Raw genomic sequence first — 21,369 nt, 5'->3', positions numbered from 1 at the left:
ACATCAGATTTCAGCTGTTCACTGTCTATGCACACAACATGGATGAACTACTGCAATTAAGCACAGCTCAAACACAAATAAACTGATCATCTATTAAGTGATAGGTCAATTCGCTTATACTGCATGTCATCTTTACCTTCTTGTTGTGAAGTACCATGCTAACCACTGAGCCACGCATGTCTTGAAAAAGATTTTAACCACCAATATTTACATGTTTATCTTTTACTAGCATGTTTAGCATCATGTTTAGCACCAATTGGAAAGGAAACATTGATTTTCCGATTTAAAAATGGCATATAAAAACATAAGTAAATATGATTCAATAATTGTGTACTAAGTATATTTATAATATCCCACTGTTCAAAATATATGGGCTGGGCCAAACTAGTTTCTGTACTGAATGCTTGAATCAGACTGTAGATTGAATAATTTTGATACCATAAATATCTAAGATGTCAACTGAAATCTGACGAGTCGATGGTGGTTTATAAGGAACAGATTTGCTGCTTAATATTTTTGCATGAACAGAAAAGCATTTTCTTATGGCTCTTTCACACCACACACATAAGCAGAGAAGAAGCAATGTATGCACATCATGTAGGGAGAGCAGAAGCAGCATGCAGGCATTTAGCATTGACACTGGATACACCTTATCGAAGCCAGCGGGTATTGCACTGATCAATCTATCTCTGTCTATATCTATATATAAACTTCTTTATTTTTACTTTTCACCTAAACCCACGGCAACTTCCCCATATGCTGTTTCCTTAGCCTGCAAGTCTATATTTGAACAATTATGTAGAACTGTTTGCTTCACACGCTCTATGAGTCGTCTATTTAGAATTATAAGGTTCTATCTGACATTTTTTGTCAAAATTTTGTTAATCACATGTTCTTATTAAATGACAACTTATTTACATTATGTCATGTTTTTGTATAAGTTGTTAACATTTTAAGACTTTTTATTTAAAAAACAAATGAACTCTAGCTTGGCTTTATAAGGTTCTTTCTGTGAGCCAAGCAGCATTTCAAATTCTCGCACGAGGACCAATCAGGATTAGCTAAATAATAATAATAATAATAATAATAAAAACAAATATACATATCAAGTCAATGAATCATTTTTCAGTGTGTGGTAAACAACTCATTTGCTCGTTGTCTGTTTTCTTTTAAAGTTTTGTAAAATTTGATATTAAGCATTTAAGGGCAAATACTTAATTTAACTCATGGGACATATAATTCAATGAATACAATGCAATAATTCATACAGGCCGTGCAGAGACCGTCCCAAGGGCATGTGCACAATAAATTTTTTGAAGGGGGGGGGTTTGTTGTCGTGCGCGTACTGTAAGGGGGGGTGGGGGGGGGGGGGGTATGAGGTTGAGTGCGCGTACTCAAGATCAGTGTTGCCGTGCGCCTACTGAAGGGCGGGACAGAGGGTGTGTCGCGTCGCGGGGGCACTTTTGATCATTTTGGAAGGGCACTTTCTATCTAAGACTAATAAGGGCATGTGCACTGCACAGGTTGAGCCCTATGTGTGCACGTGCCTGAATTCATATAAAGCATAGTTCAGTAAATATTACCATATTAATTACCAAAAAATAGCATCTGCACTGGACAAGACATTTAGCACAGCCTTCTAAGCTTAATTTGAACAAGAAAAATTTTAATCCTAAAACATTAAATGAATTTTAAAGAAAGCAAAAAAAAGTACTTTCTAAAACATCAACATATTGTTACAACACCATTTTTTTTCTAAATGAATAAGCAGACTAATTGTATTTCTTGAAATGTAATACTTTAATTAATGATCTGCCAGATAAAACCTTATAATTCCAAGCAGAAAATGACTTTTCAGGATTACAAGGTTCTGTCTGCATTTGCCCTGTTTATTTTAACCCAAATAAAGATAATTTTGATAATTTAAATTTAGAATACATTTAGGCTCTCTGTCATGTTAATGTATAAGAGATAACTGTTACACATATTGTTTGCTATGTGGAATGCAAAATGTTTGAAGCTCAATATCTCAAAATCATTTAGAACGCAGATAGAACCTTATCATTCCAAGGCGACGGGGTGTCATTTATGTCTTTTAAGGTGCACTCAGTCAGAAGACAACATGATATCAAGTGATTTTGTTTTTGATTGTCAGCATAATGTATAGTTATAATAATAATTATACAGATATAGTATTAGTAAAAAAATATATAGTTATATATATTTAATATATAGTTAATATATATATATATATATATATATATATATATATATATATATATATATATATATATATATATATATATATATATATATAATTAAACTAGTGTGCAACTTAAGGAAAGTGTATACTAAATTTTTTTAATTTTGGTTTTGTGGTTTGGGCCCAGACAATTATTTGTTTTTTATTGCTTTTTTTAGTATTTTTTAATCACTTAAGTTTATTCAATTGACTATGTAAATATCAGTGTTAGTATTGCTATTTTGTTCTGTCATTCAATGTGTTTTTGGTCATTATTAATGCATTGTCATTTCAATTGAGCATAAGTGGCGCTGCAAAAAATAGACCCAGCGCTGAAATGATCACGGCACTGCTGCTTCAGCTCAGCTTACGCTCCATGCTCTGCTGTGCTGCTTTGGCATGCGGCAAGCAGAAAGCAGAAAGCTCTAATCTGTTCATTTATTAAATTGTTAATTTATTCATTTTTTCTTCCTGATTGCCATTGAGCCATCAAAAATTATAACAAAGATATAGTAAACCTGATATAAACATCCAGAGCTTGCAGTTTGTCACTTTTCAAGACACCTCATACTTTAGCTTCTCATCAAACCCTGACCAATCAAATGCTCTAAAGTGTCTGATATGTCCCGGCCCGCTTAAATCACTTCTCATTTACTTTCATTTGATGCGCTTCAGCTTAAACACTCTCACTGGCAGAGCTGTGATTAAACAAAACTCTATTTGGTTGTTTTTTAATAAGGAGGAGCTTCTCTGTGACCCTTTCTTCGTGTTTCAGTTCAGATTACAATAAACATTAAATTTAAAAATGTACATTTCAAAGCACTTCACAAAACCTTTAAAAGAAAAACACATTTTATAAGTACTGTAAATATGTACAAGGATCAATATTGAACAATTGTCAATTGGTGAAGTTTGTTCCTTGCCACTGCCGCCACTGGCTTGCTTAATTGTGGAGCTGCGCATGGATGGATTTGCTCCTCAGTATTTGGACTTTCAGCAGTGAAATTAAACCACACTGAACTAAACTAAACTTAATTTCAACTCTGAAAACTGGACTGAAGCAGTTTCAATTTACTAGAACTTTTGTGTTAAGCTGCTTTGACCCAATCTACATTGTATAGCACTATAGAAATAAAGATGAATTGGTCAATATAATGCATTCTTGCTGAAAATGTTTAAACAGTACTGTGCTACTAATATTAAAGAAAGTCATGCAGGTCTGAAATCTCATGAAGGCGAGCACATAACGACAGACTTTTCATTTTTTGGCTACGATTGCTTTAAACAGCTGCATCTTCTCTAAAACAGCTGGTCAGTTCTGAGGGAAAATAAGGAATCTAAACGAAGAGAAAACATGTCACTCGACAAATATTGTTGAAGGAGAAGTAAACACTTCCTCTGATTGGTCAGTGCTCCGTCCACTGTGCCCTTTTATGAACCATCAGAAATGTGGGAGACTTTAAGCAGCCCGAACTGCTTTTTTTTCACCCATTTCCAGAGGGACTCGATTCACCCTTTGTAATGGTCAAGACCTGTTTGCATTTGCTGAAAAATAATTACCATTAATTGGAACATCTGTGTGTTGATGGACATCTTCCAGCTGTCAACAAAACAAACCAAAGCAAAGCAATTTTTCCCACACTCCTGATTTTGTAGATGCAGAACAACGGCAAACAAGCTTCGAAAAATAATGAAAGGCTGTCTATGAATGATTTTGGCTTTTTTCTGTGGATGCAGTTGTTTAACATTGAAGTTGTAACATAAATAAACAAACGTTAAAGATAGACCCTTACAGTTATTGACCGCATGTTGTTAGATTACAGCCAGCAAACAGAGAAAAGCAGGAGAAAATATTCAGATCTCATCAGAAACAAACATCAGTTACACTGAGTCATCACTAAAACATCTGGGTTATTAAAAGCTTCAAAAAAAGATCTGAGAGCTCTCATCATAAAACCATGAGTATCTTTCATAGAAAAAAGAGAAATTTATATCCCTTCTGCTGCTGTTTTCATTAAAAGTTTAAATAGTTTTATATTTCAGTTTTAATTTTAGCTGAGGTGTTAGTCCTTTTGCTGTGTAGACTCAATCTGAAAATGTACCGCTACACACATTTCTGGAGTTTGCAAAATACATTTCAGGAATTATGTTTATTGCAGTTTGTTTTTGCGAATCCATCAGAGGCCACAGTATACGCTTTTTGAGATCTCAAAATTCTATCACTAGTGCCATTCGCACCTGCTGTTCTTGGGTAAATCCACCAGAGGTCACTGTCAACCGACTTATTGACTGAATGACTGACTGACCGATGGACAGATAACCCTACCCACCCTCTTCCCTAAACCCAACCGATAGTGTTTTGAAAAGCAATCCAGAAAAAGAAAAGCCCTCGCCTGATTTTTACCATGTTTTCAGATTTTGCCACATTCTCATCCTGTTATTTACTTGTTTATTACATTTTTTGGCAACTGGACAAACTGGTAACAGCAGGAAACCCATCCATATGGAGGTAAGCGATCAGCAGCTAGCGCAAAATGGAATGGCATCATACCACCCCAGTAGAGTTAGTTTTTTTTAATTTCTTTTTTTTTTATAATTATTTTTTCGGGGTTTTCACCTTTAATGAATAGGACAGTACATTATTGACAGAAAAGCATGGGGAGCAGAGAGAGGGGAGGAATCGGCATATAACCACGAAGCAGGAATCATACTCGGGTCGCCGTGAGCACCAGCGTGCATGTGTCGACGCACTAACCACTACACCACTGGCGCCGACCGTAATGTTAGTTTTAAAGACAAAATGCAGCCATACATACTTCTGGCTACATAATTTGCGATCTCCCATAATGTATATTTTCAGAATGAGCCTATGTTTTGTGTGCTTGTCATTATTATGATGATTATCCCTATTTTAAAATGAACATGTTAAAACAATATATAGTTTTTTATTGATTTGTAATTTATAACAATGGAGTTTAACTAAAAATACAATGTGATTACAGCAACACAGTGGCACAGTGGGTAGCGCTCTCGGCTCACAGCAAGAATGCAGTTGGTTCAAGCCTCGGCTGGGTCTCCCCGTGTTCTTGTGGGTTTTTTCCGGGTGCTCTGGTTTCCCTCACAAGTCCAAAAACATGTGGTATAGGTGAATTGGGTAAGCTAAAGTTGTCCGTATTGTTTGTGTGTGAATGAAAGTGTATGGGTGTTTCCCAGTGATGGATTGCAGCTGGAAAAGCATCTGCTGCGTAAAACATATGCTGGATAAGTTGGCAGTTCATTCCACTGTGGCGACCCCAGATTAATAAAGGGAATATGCCTAATAGAAAATGAATGAATGAATGAATAAAATGTGATGGCCAAATTTATTTGCATTATTTCTGACTGGAATGAATTATTTCTAAAATAATTGACAATAATTCATGTCAGTCTGAAAGTTCATACATTCATTCATTTTTGGCTTAGTCCCTTTATTAATCAGGGGGTTGCCACAGCAGAATGTACTGCCAACTTATCGAGCGGAGAACTTATCTTATCGAAGAACATGCAAACTCCACACAAAACTGACCCAGCTGGGGCTCTAACCAGCAACCTTCTTGCTGTGAGGTGACAGCGCTACCCACTAATTAATTTTTTTATGCAGTCTAAGATATTTTGATACACAAAGTTAGTCTAAAAAAAAGCTGTCCTCCAGATGTGGGTCATGTCCAATTCAGACAATATAGTATCATGTTCAACATTGACCTTAAAAGCTGAAGCCAAAGCGACTCAACCTCCATGAGCCAACAGTACATGTGATTCTGCATCTGCCAGAGCAACGCTGAACAGAAACAATGAGACACTCACTGATTATGCAGGACAAACACTGTGCCGAGAGCTCATTTCAAAGTCTTTTCCTATCCACTTTTTCCCCATTGTTTAAATGGATGAAATAATAAGGTTGTGCTACTGGGCAGCACTGTGAATCAGTGGTTAGCACTGTCACCTCACAGCCAGAAGGTAGCTAGTTTGAGTCCCGACTGGATCAGTTGGCACTCCTGTGTCGAGTTTGCATGTTGTCCTCGTGTTCACGTGGGTTTCCTCCGGGTGCTCCAGTTTCCCCCACAGTTCAAAGACGTGCGCTATAGGTGAATAGAATAAACAAATTTGCACGTAGTGTGTGTGTGTGAATGTGTGTATGGGTGTTTTCCAGTACTGAACTGCAGCTGGAAGGGCATCTGCTGCGTAAAAAATATGCTGGAATAGTTGGCAGCTCATTCCGCTGTGGTGACCTCTGAAATAGAGACTAAGTCGAAAGAAAATGAATGACGTTGCGCTACAAATAATCACAATATACGTGTGAAAACTGATTGAGAGGTATGTTTGGCTTAGTGCTTTACTTTTACCCATCATAAAAATAACATTAAGCACTTTCAATGTGATATTCAGTGTGGCTCTTTTGAGATTAATGTCCCTTTTTAATTCAACTTCTGTAATGTTGCTGCAGAAAGACTCAATTTGAGTTTTATTCATGGTCTGCCGAAAGTCATTTGTTCATTCTAATAAGTTTCCTTATAATACTGGATGGAAGAAAGGTGAGGAGAATAATACCAGCTCATTGTGCCCAGTTTTAAACAGACTTTAAGGAAGTTATTCTGAAAACTCACACAAAGATCATAGTGTGGGAAAAGGTGGGTAATGTTTGTAGGGAATGAGATTGCCTATAGTGAATGTCGCTTTAACATACTGTCCACAGCAGATGTTGTAAGTGGACTTAGAGGAAGATATCATGCATGCACACACACACACACACACACACACACACACACACACACACACACACACACACACACACACACACACACACATTAATGCTTTACCTTCAGTGTGCAGAAGAGGCTCGTCTGCTAGATCGCCCAAACATTCCTTCTCTGCCATCTGCAGCTCATACAGAAACTGACAGTTTGGATGTCTCCCGTTGACCTTCAGGGGTAAGAAAAGAAAATCAGCCATCATATGATCTCAGTCTTACTGCCTCAAAGTGACTAGCAGAGAGCCACTGACACTAAAATAACTGACTTATGTAATCACTACTTTATCTTACATTTGTAAGTAAATTTTATAAATAACTGTAAACAAATGGAAATCTAACAATATTGTGTTACATATACATATTTTAATAATAGTTTAACAGCGAATGAGTGTAGTCTATATTTATATTTTAAATAGTTTATTTTATGCATTCCACTTACTTTTTAATTTTAATAATTTAGTGTCAATTTTGGAGTGTTTTTTATTGTGGCACAATAAATCATACCCAGCAAAAACAATTTTGTGTTTAATAGATGTCTAATAGACATCTAAACATAGACAGCTTGGCTAAAACAAGGCTAAACTTAGGCTGTCTAAGAAAATCTAAGAATAGCTTAAAACTAAACTAGTCGTCAAATAGACAGATTAGACAGACTTTATATGTGTAGTCATTCAGTTTTTTTTTTGACGACTAGTTTAGTTTTGGGCTATTCTTAGACATCTATTTGATTTTTACTGACAGCTTAAATTTAGCCTTTTTTTAGCCAAAATGACTGTGTTTAGACGTCTATTAGATATCTTTTAAAAAATAATAAAATTCCTGGGTAATTAAGTCAAAATCGTGATTCAGCAAAAGCTGCTATTGTCAGGTTCATCTTGTCAGAAGAGCACAGCTCTGTGATCAGTGATAAATCAGAAGGCGCTCATGTGTAGAAACTGCAAATATGCCACAAATATAGGCATATACAAATAATATCTATACATAGCTGGAGCAAACAATGAAGTACTGTATTTAAATGGTGAGGAGTAAGCTCATTGGCTGCTGAGACGGCACCAACCAATCCTCTGTGTTATGTGCATCCAATGACAGAACCTTGTGTGTGTGTGTGTGTATATAATAACAAATAGTTTGCAAATTTAAATAAAATGTTGTATCTTGTGCATCGTTTTATTATCTTCTTAAAGAAGTCCGTGTCATTTTCTGTAAAAAAAAAAAATTGCTTTGTTGTAAAATTTGTTACTTAAAGAATTAGTTATGTATTTAAAAAAAATCGATTTTGGCTTTTTAAAAATGTAAACATTTTTATTTCAGTTTTAGTCATTTAAGCAAATGTTGCCTAGAAAATTTGTTCTACCCTATATATATCGCCACAGTGGAATGAACCGCCAACTTATCCAGCAAGTTTTTACGCAGCGGATGCCCTTCCAGCCGCAACCCATCTCTGGGAATATATATATATATATATATATATATATATGAGCAATTCCAGCATAATGGATGTGACATTTGCAGTAAAAACTTAAAACATAAATTCACATAAAAAGTATATGTTAACATTATATTGAAACATGTGTTTATATTTTCCAAAGCAACTAAACACAGTTACGGGAGCAGAAAAACATCAATCTGTAAACATTTTAACATTTTTTATACTTTAAATGAGAAAAATAATCAAGCATTATGGATGTGACCAAAAAGTCTGCGAGTTTACAGTGTAAAACATAATTTGTAGAAATTCTGTAAATAAAACAGCACAACCCAAAAGAAATAATGATAATCAGAAGAATAAGAATTGTCTCTCTATAGAACTAACATGATTGATTTTTATTTTATTTGACATTTTTGCATTAATGAGGAAAAAGCTTCGTTGTGGATGTGACACTTTTCCGTTATGGAAAAGACAGATGTAAAATTGCCACTTGTGTGACTTTGGTAAATCAAATAGAACAGTTTGAAAACATTGACAGAGACATTTTTGAGTATTTTTAAAGTACTGGAAAATACTTGCTTACACAAAAAAAAACGTAGATGTTTCTCTATTTTGGTAAAAAAAAATTGTAGCAAGGTTGACATTTGCATGGAATTGCTCATACATAATATTTGATTTTATTTCAGTTAAATTTCCATAGTTATTGTTATGATTACCGGTGATCAAGCGGCTGTAGATCGTTGGTAAACACACGCCTTCATCTGAACTACCGTTCTGTCACTTAGGGGACTACAAATCCTGCCATGCACCTCACACAAACCTGTTCTTGTTTGATACTAATTACACACACACACAACCAGAGGATCATTATAAACTGATTACATAGACTATAAATAAACTTGTCTTGTAAACTGTTACTGTGAACTTTACGACACTTTTACCTTCCCTTGTTTAAACTTGCTCGTCTGCTTGTTTATGTTGCTTGCCCCCGGAACTGACCTTTTGTCTTTTAATGACTACGCTTTGGATTTCACGGCATGTGCCCACTTGCTTCTATTCTGACCAATGTTTAATTGACAACTCTCTTGAATAAACCTGCATTTGGATCCACAACTCCATTCCATCACATAACAGTTATGATTTCAGTTAAGTATAAGGACCCAATAATAGAATGAATACATATTGATAGATGTGCATCCTCCAGCTTGAGGATTTACTTAAACATCATGAGGTTTATCACCAGTGAAGGCAGCAGTTATTAACGTATAGCAGTGAGCTGCTAACTCGGTTACGATGGCTTCCTGGTGACATCATCTGAAATGACTGACCAGCACTCAAAGCTGCTGTGATCAAAGAGTCGCCACAAAGCCTGTTCAAGCAATAGATTAAAAATCCTCTATTATAAGAAGTGTAATGACATCAAGAGAATTAAGCAGTCACATGAAGCCTGCAGTTGAAGATCTCAGATGGTGTTTAGTCATGGACTGTTTAAAAAATGTGTGGGAAAAATATCAATGTTTTATTCAAGGCCATTTACCCATGTTTTTTTAACCATCATACAGTAAACATCCCTAAACCAGAGATGCCCAAAGTAGGGCCATGATAACCTTTGATTTGGCTCACTATCCCATCTTAAAAGAGAGGGAGAATGATGAAGAGGTGGTTGGGGCAAATGCTTTTGACAGAGATCGTCATTTCAAATTTAACGAAACCTATTGTTTCTTTGTTTTATTGCTGAGCAACAAAAAGCCAACTGAAATTAAATGTTGTAAATGAACCAGACTTTTCAACTGTAAATACTGTCACTTGACAGATAAAGGAAAATGCACAAGACATCTGCAAGCAAATCAAGGCAAAGGCAGGAGCAGTTTGAACTAAGCTGTGACCTCCATTGTGTTATAAATAGGATTGTTTATGTTTTTACTGTAATAAGTTCATTATAAATGTTAAAAATGATACTGTATTAATTTAAAGCAATATGTTGTAGCTACTTTTAAATATTACTGAATAAATTAGTAAATTAGCAAATTTAGCATACATGGTTTGGTATATATTTTTGGTGCTCGTAGGAGCGGCGGGGTTACATTGGTGCCGTGACCTGGATGGGAGTGAGGTTTAGGGGGGTGAGTGTAACGGAGGCCAGCTAGTGTGTGCTGTGCAGGTAAACCTCACTCCTCAGACCTCTAAAGGTGCTCTAGCGACAAACGCTAGAGGCCATGGTCTTTAGCCTCCTTGGTAGAGCACCCAACTCCCATGCGGAAGGTCGCTGGATTGATACCAGCTCGGAGTGGGTTGGGTGAGGTAGGACCGGCGGGGTTACACTCGGTCCCTAAAACAAGGATATTTAAAATCCAGATGTTTAAAAATGCAAGACTGTGCGTGTGTGTGTGCATTTGCACTGTGTGCTAGTCATTTGACTTGGGGTTTTTCCAAGCAAACATCACAGAGACAAATCAGCCCCAGATCAGGAAAGGACATAAGCCAACACTTAAAATCTGTCATTGCTCGTCTCTTTCAAAAAATTCTTCAGCTAAATCGCTGGTGAGAGAAGCCCTTCTCAGCTTTCTTCTCTATATATATCACAGATAGCCACACGCACACTAATAATATGAATGATTCTATCAGGATTATTCTGGATCATTACTGTCAGAGCGAACTCACGCTGGCTGAGATTAACTCAGGCTGAGAGCAATTACAGCCAAGTCCAAAACAGATCTGACATTCTCACCGGTTTTTGTAGATTACACTTGAGAGAGCGAATGAACTGTGAATAAAACTTTGAATACAAATTTGACTAAAAAATATCACATGCTTCAAGAGTTTTTCACATTTTAATGACATTTGTGAGAGGAGCGCATCGCATGTATCGGTGCTGATAGTCTGCTGTCCCGGTTTAGCAGACAGCAGCCGGTCGCACGGCTCATATCTGACTCATCCTTCTGCTTCATGGGAATTGACACATTTTTCAAAAATGATTTGTTGGGAAAGGGAATCGCGGCTTTGTAGATAAAAGGGGAGCATCTGGTGCAATAAACATGTAAAACAGCTCCACCTGAGAATGCTGCTTTTCTAAAAGTAAACTAAGTGACAGGGATGCAAATGTCAAAATGAGACGACTGCTTCAGATGATGAGATAAATGACACTTTAAAGCACGAGTGTAGAAAATAATGCCAGCTTTCATCTTGAAAGGTCATTTTAAATACCGTATAGGCAAGACTTTGAGTTTTGAGTTTTGAATTCACAGTTTAAAGAGTCCCTATTAAGGGTTTTTGAAAATTACCTCGCATTCAGAGTGTGACACAGCTCTAAGTGAATGAATACATTTAGCTGAGGTTTAAATCTGAAATGTTAAAAGCTTTTGATTTTCAATTGAATGGGATACTTCTTCCTCCAGATCACAGTCTGAAAGTGTGATTAAAATGGTTGCCTACTTGTTTTCTGTGGTTAGAATAATACATATTAAAGGTGCTGTATGTTTTTCTGTTAGTCTTCTAAAGCATAAAATAATATTTTGCAGAAATTTAGGAAACATGCCTAACATGAAAGTGAACATTCTTGTTTATCTGGAAAAACAATGCTGAAGTAAGATATTCTGCTTTAAAATGTCTGTTACGTGCTAGAACGCTGTCTTTGTTTGGTTCTTTTAATGCCATCCCCAATGCCACTTTAGCCAAATATATTTCAGCGTATTTCTGTCACAAGGGAGACGCTGACAAAGGAAGTGCAGATCCATAAGCAGATTTATAACACAGAGATGATCAGGCAAGCAATGGTCAACACAGGGGCAAATAGATGTACACAAGGAATCCAGAGTCGTAGTCAGATAACAGGCGAATGGTCAGTCCAAGCAGGCAGCAGGTAACGTAAATAAAACAAACAAGGCAAGGGTTAAAACACGGAAGGCAAGGCAAGGAAACTAAGTTGTAAAATTCACTTGACAGATAAACAAGACTCAGCCAAAAGGTGTGCGTGTGTGTTGTGTATATAGTCCATGTAATCAGTTTGTGAGTGTGTGAAATCAACATAATGAGAAACAGGTGCATGCGAGCGGTGCATGACTGGAACTTGTAGTTCATATACTGGCAGATTTGTAGTTGTTTAGTGAACTGTTTGTTTACCAGCAATCTGTAGCCGCTAGATCGCTTGTGATTATAACAATTTCATTTATTCATTTAAAAAGGTTCTTAAAAAGCATAGGTCCATGACCGAAATGTGACCTCCGGTGGACAGTAGCAGACTCCAAAAGGAGACGCAGCATTCCACATGGGGTTATTATTTTGGCAAATAAAATAAATATTACAAACATAAATATTAGGTGAGCAGGTTACATTGTAACCATGTTCTAACAACACGCTATGTGAGGAGATTTGCAGGGATAAGCAGTTTGGCTTTTTGCACCAGATGAAACACGACAGAAATTTAAATACAGCACTTCAGAAGCACAGAATATGCTCTTACTCACGAAATGGTAAGGTTTATAATCTAAATAATACATATTAAATATCTTAAACATTATTAAAGGCAGATGCTTAATCACTTATATGTGTTGGTTTGCATTATTTCACAGTACTAAAGTTTCATTTCAAACTGTTTATTTTATTTTCAAGATCTGACGTAAACTATCTACTCCTGCTTTTAGTAGTATGGCAATAAATGTCATGTGAAACGGCACTCAAACTCACATTGTTAGCATTAAACACTGAATAAAGCACATGAGGTGTACCTGAGGTGGTCATTGTCAGTTTTCTGTGTTCAGCTGTGAGAAATAGAAGCCGTTTCTAATATATCAATTTGAGGTGTTTGTTAGGACATACACTCCTTTTATATGGACAACATTCCTTCTATCGTGGATTCCTTCTATGCCTTTATTTAAAACACGATTTAAATCAGCCTTTAAGCTAGAGACTCGCTCCTGTTGGTCATCCGGAAACCTGCACTAGCGTTTGTTTTAATCCAGAAATGCAATACCTAATTCAACCACTGGGTGTCAAATTTATATTCTGCACCTTTAAATTGTTGTAATCACTCTACGCACCTTGAACTGTGTTTCTGGTTAAATCTTTATTGGGCTATAAACATCACGCCTACAGTAAAAGCATGTGGAAAATCCTTTATCAATTTAAATGCAATTCTGAGTTCAAATCCCCTGTTGTCTGTCGTTGCTATGCCACCATCAGGTGTTCTTACACAGACTAGTAAAAACACTGCTTATTATAAGACAATTAAAGTGTTTTCGGACCTACATGCATAGCAGCCTGTTGTTGGAGACTTCTAAATCCAAATTATGGCCTTTTATAATGCATAGTAGGGGCTCTTTAAGTTAAGAATATTTCAAACAAAAAAATGAAAAAGACCCATTATTTACTCACTCTTATGTTTTTTAAACCTTCATGAGATTCTATTTTCTGTTGAACACAGAAGAAGATATTTTGAAGAAATCTAAAAGCCTGTAACCACTGTCCTCTTGGCTGTAATTGAAAAAACAAATACTGCGTCATTGGTTACAAGTTTCCATCTTTCTTCAGTATACAGTATCTTCTTTTGTGTTCACCAGAAGAAACTAAAACTGGTTACAGTAAATTGACATATATATCTTAAAAATTGATTTAATCTTGTGGTGAGAGTTTTTGACTCTCTAACCTCAACAACAACTGGACAACTGTAACTAACAACTGGAGTCAATGCAACGAATATGAATCAATATATAAAAACAAACAAAACCAATGCTATAGAAAACACACACATGTATTTATTTTTAATAACTAGATAACATTACGGTTACTGATATATTTGTGGAAGATTATAAGCTGAAAATGTACAAAAACTTGTCAAGCAAAAATTGCAAGTAAATTTATTAAAAGATTAATTTGCTTAAATCGCATCCAAAATAAGTTTGTTTTGACTTGTATGAAGTCAGAATTATTATGTGAATTATCAGCCCCCCAGTTTATTTTTTTCCCCAATTTCTGTTTAAAGAAGAGAAGATTTTTGAACACATTTCTAAATATAATAGTTTTAATAACTTATTTCTAATAACTGATGTATTTTATCTTTGCCATTATGACAGTACATAATTTTTACAAGATATTTTTCAAGACACTTCTATACAGCTTAAAGGGACATTTAAAAGCTTAACTAGGTTAATTAGGTTAACTAGGCAGGTTAGAGTAATTTGGCAAGTTATTGTGTAACAATGGTTGGTTTTGTAGACTATCGAAAAAATATATAGCTTAAAGGGGCTAATAATTTTGACTTTAAAATAGCTTTTAAAAATTAAAAACTGCTTTTATTCTAGCCAAAATAAATCAAACGAGACTTTCTACAGACGAAAAAATATTATCAGACATAATGTGAAAATTTCCTTGCTCTGTTAAACATCATTTAGGAAATATTTAAAAAAGAAAAAAAGGAAAAAAGGGGGGTAATAATTCTGACTTAAACTTTATATAGTGAAATAAATACAATTTCACCAGATGACTTGAATATCTCTATTTGGAAAGAACTGATTATTTTAGACTGATTGTGATGATTCTGTAGGGTAGTGCATTTGCACAGAATCTAATGAAAAACCTATAAATACAATCCAGGAAAATATATAATTGAAATATACAGTGCCTTTTCTGAGTCTAACAGTATTCGGGTACAGTAAGTAAAGAATAAAAATAATAAACAGACTTTGACTTCAACTGTATATCACAGAATAACAAAATATCGCAATGTTAGATTTTTCCAATATCATGCAGCCCCGATTGAGCGTAATTATATACACAAATACACAGTATAGTTACTTAAATTACATCAAAACAAACTTTTATTTTGGATGTAAATCATTTTTGCCAAGCACTAAATATTACAAAAGAATCTGCAAAGTGTATTAAGGTAAAAATGTAATATCCTGCAAAAAAAACATACCCCAGTAAATACTATAAATATAAATAGTTTACTGCAGTTATCCAGTGCATTTTCATCTTTAACCAAAGCTGATCTTTAACTTCAGTGTCAGTAATGTCATCTAATCCTGTTTGAAATATCGTTCTGCGTCCTGCTGTATACGGCTGTTCATGTGTGACACAGATTCCTGCTCGCTCATGTTTAAACCCCACTGGAGTCACCGCCACCACAAGCTCATTTCCACAAGTTTTTTTTTGAGATACAGATTTATCTGAAGGGTATGAGGGAAATTTGCTTAAAATGAAATGCGGCTGCAGACAGTATATTGCACTGAAACCGTTGACAATGACAAACGGCAACAGAAACAGCATAAGATTAAATTGAATTGTGGGTGTTAGGGAATAACACCGAAACACCACACACAAAATTGCTGAACTTCATTTTGTAGGTTCAACGCTTACCATTATGAACATCTTTTGCTATCTCTTCTATGATTTGATGATTTGTTTTTGAGCTACTATCTCTCTAGTCAAGAAGATTTAAGCAGCAAGAGGCGAATCTGGATTCTGGCGGTGTGCTAGTGAACTGGGTCAGCTGGAAAGCATGAAACTTTGCAAATGTCATCATCTGATTATCTGAGAACGTGTGGTCTTGTGTTTATGCTGAAAAGCAGTTGTGCAACTTTTATCAGTCTGCAAGCCAACTTTCCATTTCTCACACTGCAGCATAAAGCGTCTTTCTCAGTGTAATTAGACATTCATAATGAGAATAAGAATTGCAGTGTAAGGTCAAAAGAGTTCTGAGAGTTTGCTTGTTTAAACAGTTGTGCTCCACACAAAAAGCTGTTAGGATTATCATGAATAAAGTAGAAACTCTTTCATTTGCTCACCCTCATTTGATTCCAAACCAGAACGGGTTTTGTTCATCTTCGTAAAACAAATGAAGATATTTGTAATCAAAAGTTCTGTCCCTCAAAGTAATATCCGAGTTAAAATGTTTACAAAAACATAAAAATGAATATGTCCGTGTTCATCTAAAAGGTTCCTTCTTTTCTTTATATAAGGGGTGTCCAAACTTTGTCCTGCATATTTTAGTTCCAACCCTAATTAAACACATCTGAAACAGCTAATCAAGCTCTGGGTATACTAGAAATGTCTAGGGGGGTGTGTTGAAGGAAGCTGGAGCTAAACTATGCAGGACACCGGCCCTCCAGGACAGAGTTTGAACACTCCTGCTTTATATGGTGACAAACAGTATTGGGGAAAGTTACTTTTTAAAATTGTAGTGCATTAAAATATTGAGTTACTACACAAAAATGTAACTAGTTGCATTACTCAGTTACATTTTATAGGAAGTAATGCATTAAGTTATTTTTGAGTTACTTTTTATTACCTGGCTGAGGCTTGATCTCTTTCAGAACTTGTTTTTTTTTTCGTTCTTTTTTTAATAAAGGAGTTCTGCAATTAACAATGCACTGTATATTTTTTTATCTACCTTTAAAAAACAAATTTTAAAAAATGATATTTTAGGATGTTATCTGAGAACATCAAGACAGACATGCCGTGTATACAGTTTATTGAAAGTTTAAAGCAATGTTTTCTACTCTTGTGCTATTTGTCCATTGGGACAATGCCCTTTTCCTTTTCTTCAATGGGTTCAAAATAATGAACACATTCTCTCATTGACTGCATGATTAAACGAGACTAACTTAATTTTATTTAAGCAATTTAGCCTGGAAAAAAGCTAATTTATTAAACAAAAAATTAGCTTGCATTACATTTTTAAGAATGTAACTCAAATATTATTACTTATTCTTTAAAAGTAATGCATTACTTTACTCGTTACTGAGAAAAGTAATAGTATTATGCAACTCACAATACTTGTGATGCATTACCCAACACTGGTCACCCTCAATCATATCTGACCGATGCACACAAAAAACCTATTGGTTCATGTTGAAATTGTGTTATGTGAAAGACAAGAATGAATCTCATTGGTTCTAAGGAGTCAAATTAATATTTATATGTGAATAAATTATTATTTAAAGCAGGGGTCACCAATCTCGGTCCTTGAGGGCCGGTGTCCCTGCAGGGTTTAGCTCCAACTTGCCTCAACACACCTGCCTGGATATTTCAAGTATACCTAGTAAGACCTTGATTAGCTTGTTATGGTGTGTTTGATTAGGGTTGGAGCTAAAATCTGCAGGACACCGGCCCTCCAGGAACAAGTTTGGTGAACACTGATTTAAAGTGATGATGTCTCAATTAGAAAACTAATGATGGCATCACACCAAAACTGAGTATTCATATACTACATACAAAGTCACTGCAAATGTGTGAATATAGGTAAATTTCTGGCATATTTCGAGTTTTGCTCCAACCCTGATCAAACACAGCTGATGCAACTAATCAATGTAATACAACTAAAAAAGAGCTGACACACTATACACTATGCTCTTATCCACTATGTACTTTTGCACTTACACCCTCAACAGCATAGTATATGAATGTAGTGTTGTCCCAAATGGAACACTTTAAAAGCTTTTTTTAATTTGAACCGTTTCCCTGGTGACGTATGACGGTTGCCAAATATGTGAAATAAATGTCCAAACTACCAAATAATACCTGTCATGAGTATAACCGCATTTACCATCAGGAGGCCGTATAGTCGTTCTTGTGGTAGAATTTTGCTTTTACAATCCAAAAGAAATAATCCAACAGCCCTTCAACTACGTGAGCAAAGCAGCAGCTGGTGAGTGCGTGAGATGTCCAACAATCCACACTTTATTTTATTGGTTGAATAAGCACATCATCCGGTATTTAAAGTGCACTTATTCTGTTCAGTGATTTCAGTGTGAATGCACTACTTAAACTCATACCTGCCAACATTTGCATCAGAAAATCCGGGAGACCATTGAGGGGGGGGGGTTGGGGGGTGTTTGTCTATGTGACATGCAGAGAAAGTGGGAGAGGGGAGGTGGGGCGGGGGATAGGGAGTGTCGCTAACTGACGAAGAGGAGGGTGGGGGGGGGGTTGGGGGGGGGGGGTGGTAGGGGGAATGTTGTGGTCCCCTGGTCTGTACTATCTACCAAGTTTCAGGCAGCTGCTGCGATCGGATATTACACCAAGGTTGGCGATCCGGGGTTGAGACAGAACAGAACATGAGATGGGTCTGAAATACGGGAGACTCTCTGGAAAAAACAGTTGTGTTGCCAGGTATGTTTATACTAAATGGAGTAGAATAAGTAGGGCTTAACTTTACCAATCCCCCTCCTCACACGCTCTTAGCTTTCTTCTGAGACTCCCCAATCCTCCTCACTTTTGTCCACGACATCTCCCCCCCACTCTTCACTTTCGTCTTTCATCTATCATCCCCCCCCCCCCTTCCCCCGCGCTTTTACCTTTCAACCACTCCTTCTCCCTCCTCTGGTAACATGCCGGATCCGAACCAGGTGTGTCCTAAATCGCATCCTTATGCACTATTTTACGCAATTTTTTGTATAAATAGTGTAAGTAGTGCGTTCACACTGAAAACACTAAAAAGAATAAGTGCACTTTAATTACCCGGATGGGCACATATTCAACCAGTAAAATGAAGTGTGAAAAGTTGGACACTTCACACACTCAACGGCAGATGCTTTGCTCACGTAGTGGAGTGGAGCTTTCTGCCACTTATGTTGGGTTACTTTAATAATGTCAGATTGTTAAAGCTAAATTCTCCAACGTGAGTGAATATAGCACCGATGGTGAATTTAGTTATACTCAAAGCAGGTACAGTATTATTTAGTTTGGTCATTTATTTCACTAATTTGGCAACCGGTTTGAATTCCCGCTAAGTAAAAAAGCATTAGTGTTCCATTTGGGACAACACTACATATATACTATGCTGTTAAGTGTGTAAGTGCATAAGTGCATAGTGTATAGTGTGCCATTTGGGACGCAGATCTTGATTAGATCATGGATCAGCTGTATTTGATTAAGGTTAGAGCAAAACTGTGCAGAGCTGCGGCCCTCCAGGAACAAAGGAATATAAATATATTTAGTCACTTTTTTCTATTTGTCCTGTACTGAAGGTAGGATTTTGTTATTGTTAAAAGAAAAAAGCCACTAAAACATGGTTTTCTAGCCCCACAAATGCCTGTCACAGAAATACAATACAACACAATACCACCAATTCCCAGGAGGACGAGGAGTAGCTAAATAAAAAATGACATTAAATGTTGCTGCATGAAATTGGTCCGGGATTGAATGGATTGAGCACAACCACACACAACTTCCTCCTGGGAGCTTTGATGGGATCTCTGTGTAATATGTCTTCAGTATCTGATGAAACCTTTTGATCCGCGGATTGAAAACCTAGTTTTAGGGACATTTGGGGGCAGATATTGCATGAGCTCTACAAGTCATTGGAAATTTAAAAAGTAGTAGAAAAATGCAGTTTGATCATAAATATAAAAGAATTACACTGAAACTCATTCTCAGCGCTAATCTATGACAAAGACTGAGTGGAAAACATCAAAGAAAGTAATCTCGGATTCAAAATCCATACAGGAGACAGACCAAACAGATATATGATACAAATGGAAAATTCTGGAGTTTGTCTGTTACACGATGTTTCTATGCCTCTGGGGAGATGCAGCCATATGGACCCAGAGAGTTGCACTTTAATTAAGGCCATAAAGAGATGCTCTGTGATCTAAAAGATAAGTAATTGAGTAATGGACTTTTGAATAGATAAGCTTTGGCTTATTTCAAACGAGATTAACAGCGGAGCTTGTAAACAATAGATTATATAAGTTTATTTATGGTGCATCGCTTTCCCTGCAGTATCTAAAATATTTATCTTTGACCTTGGCCGAAAAGAACACATTTTTGATCAGCGATCCGCATACTGAAATAGATTTTAATAAATTGTAGGATTAACAATAAAAAATCTCATGCAATTTGTAATCTGCTCAGACAAAATTTAATGTTTAAAATTCTACTGTACGGTTTCACAAAATTATTTTTATCTGCATTCATTTGTTCATTGAAAACTGTATTACATTAGGAATACATATACCTGAATATTATATTAAAATAGTATATTTAGAAAGCACATTTACTGCCTTTTTTGCTGTGCATGCAAAATTGGAGCATTATGAGAGTTTATAGACTTTATAATTAAAAGTGGGTAACACTTTAGTTCAGGTCAAAATTCATGCTATTACTAGCTTATTACTTGCCTAATATTAAGATATTAACTGTTCATTAGTATTTACGTAGAAAGTATGATATAATTCTATATCCCTTATGCCACCCAAAACCTAAACTCAACTATTACCTAACTAACTATTAATAAACAGTTAATAAGTAGCTTATTAAGCTACTAGTGTAAGTTAACCCTTTAACTGCCTGCTCTACAAAATGGTTGACCATATTTTGACTGTTTTAAATAATGACTGTTAAAGTCATTTAAAGAAAGTCCAAAATAAATGGTTTACACACACAGTATTGTTGGTTTACAAGAAAATCAAACAAACATAATCATGTTGCATTACACTTGATTTTGGTTTTATGGAAAAAAAAAAAAAAACAAGATAACATGTTAAATGAAATATTTGATGGCCTACTTCTAAAATGAATATGATTTAGTATCCAGAAATGTTTCATTTTGATTTTATTTATTAATTTTTTTATAAATTGCCCTTTTCAGATTTTTCATTTGACAGTATAAAAATTAATTCCGGAACGTTTAACATAAACCGACATATCAACCTCAACCAAATGGTTGATATTTTAGAAATTATGGCAAGTGTTGAAAAGAATGCATTGAGAGCGTTAACTCGCGACATTAGGAGTTTAAAAATGCAATCCTTTTTTTTTTTTTTTTGGTGGGGCAGTTAAAGATTTAATGGTTTGTCAATACCTTGAATTGTGACCTAAACTAAAGTGTTACCTAAAAGTGCATTAGATTAGGTTATGTCACCTTTTAGCAAGACTGAATATTGGTCTTCTCAAAGATCAATACATTTTAAC

General features: G+C 35.7%; 1 protein-coding gene and 1 long non-coding RNA gene across 4 annotated transcripts in view; one reads left to right on the top strand and one right to left on the bottom strand.

Annotated features, from left to right (window-relative positions):
* LOC147838063 (uncharacterized) overlaps positions 1-21,369 on the top strand; it is a 55,271-nt gene that overhangs the window by 27,950 nt on the left and 5,952 nt on the right. The gene's annotated exons all lie outside the window — the stretch shown is intronic.
* Positions 1-21,369, bottom strand: part of vipr2 (vasoactive intestinal peptide receptor 2) — a 75,240-nt gene that overhangs the window by 52,553 nt on the left and 1,318 nt on the right. For all 3 annotated transcript variants that reach the window (XR_015524613.1, XM_087308943.1, NM_131779.1), the window contains 1 exon segment: positions 7,099-7,201. Coding sequence is in view for 1 of the 3 variants with exons in the window: in NM_131779.1 (NP_571854.1) it covers positions 7,099-7,201 (103 nt within the window). In the remaining 2 variants the exon portion in view is untranslated.

The sequence above is a fragment of the Danio rerio genome, chromosome 24, assembly GCF_052040795.2.
Source record: "Danio rerio strain M-AB ecotype USA chromosome 24, GRCz13ab, whole genome shotgun sequence".
Lineage (NCBI taxonomy): Eukaryota > Metazoa > Chordata > Actinopteri > Cypriniformes > Danionidae > Danio > Danio rerio.
Note: the sequence above shows the minus strand (reverse complement) of the source record. Positions and strands in the feature narration are given on the sequence as shown.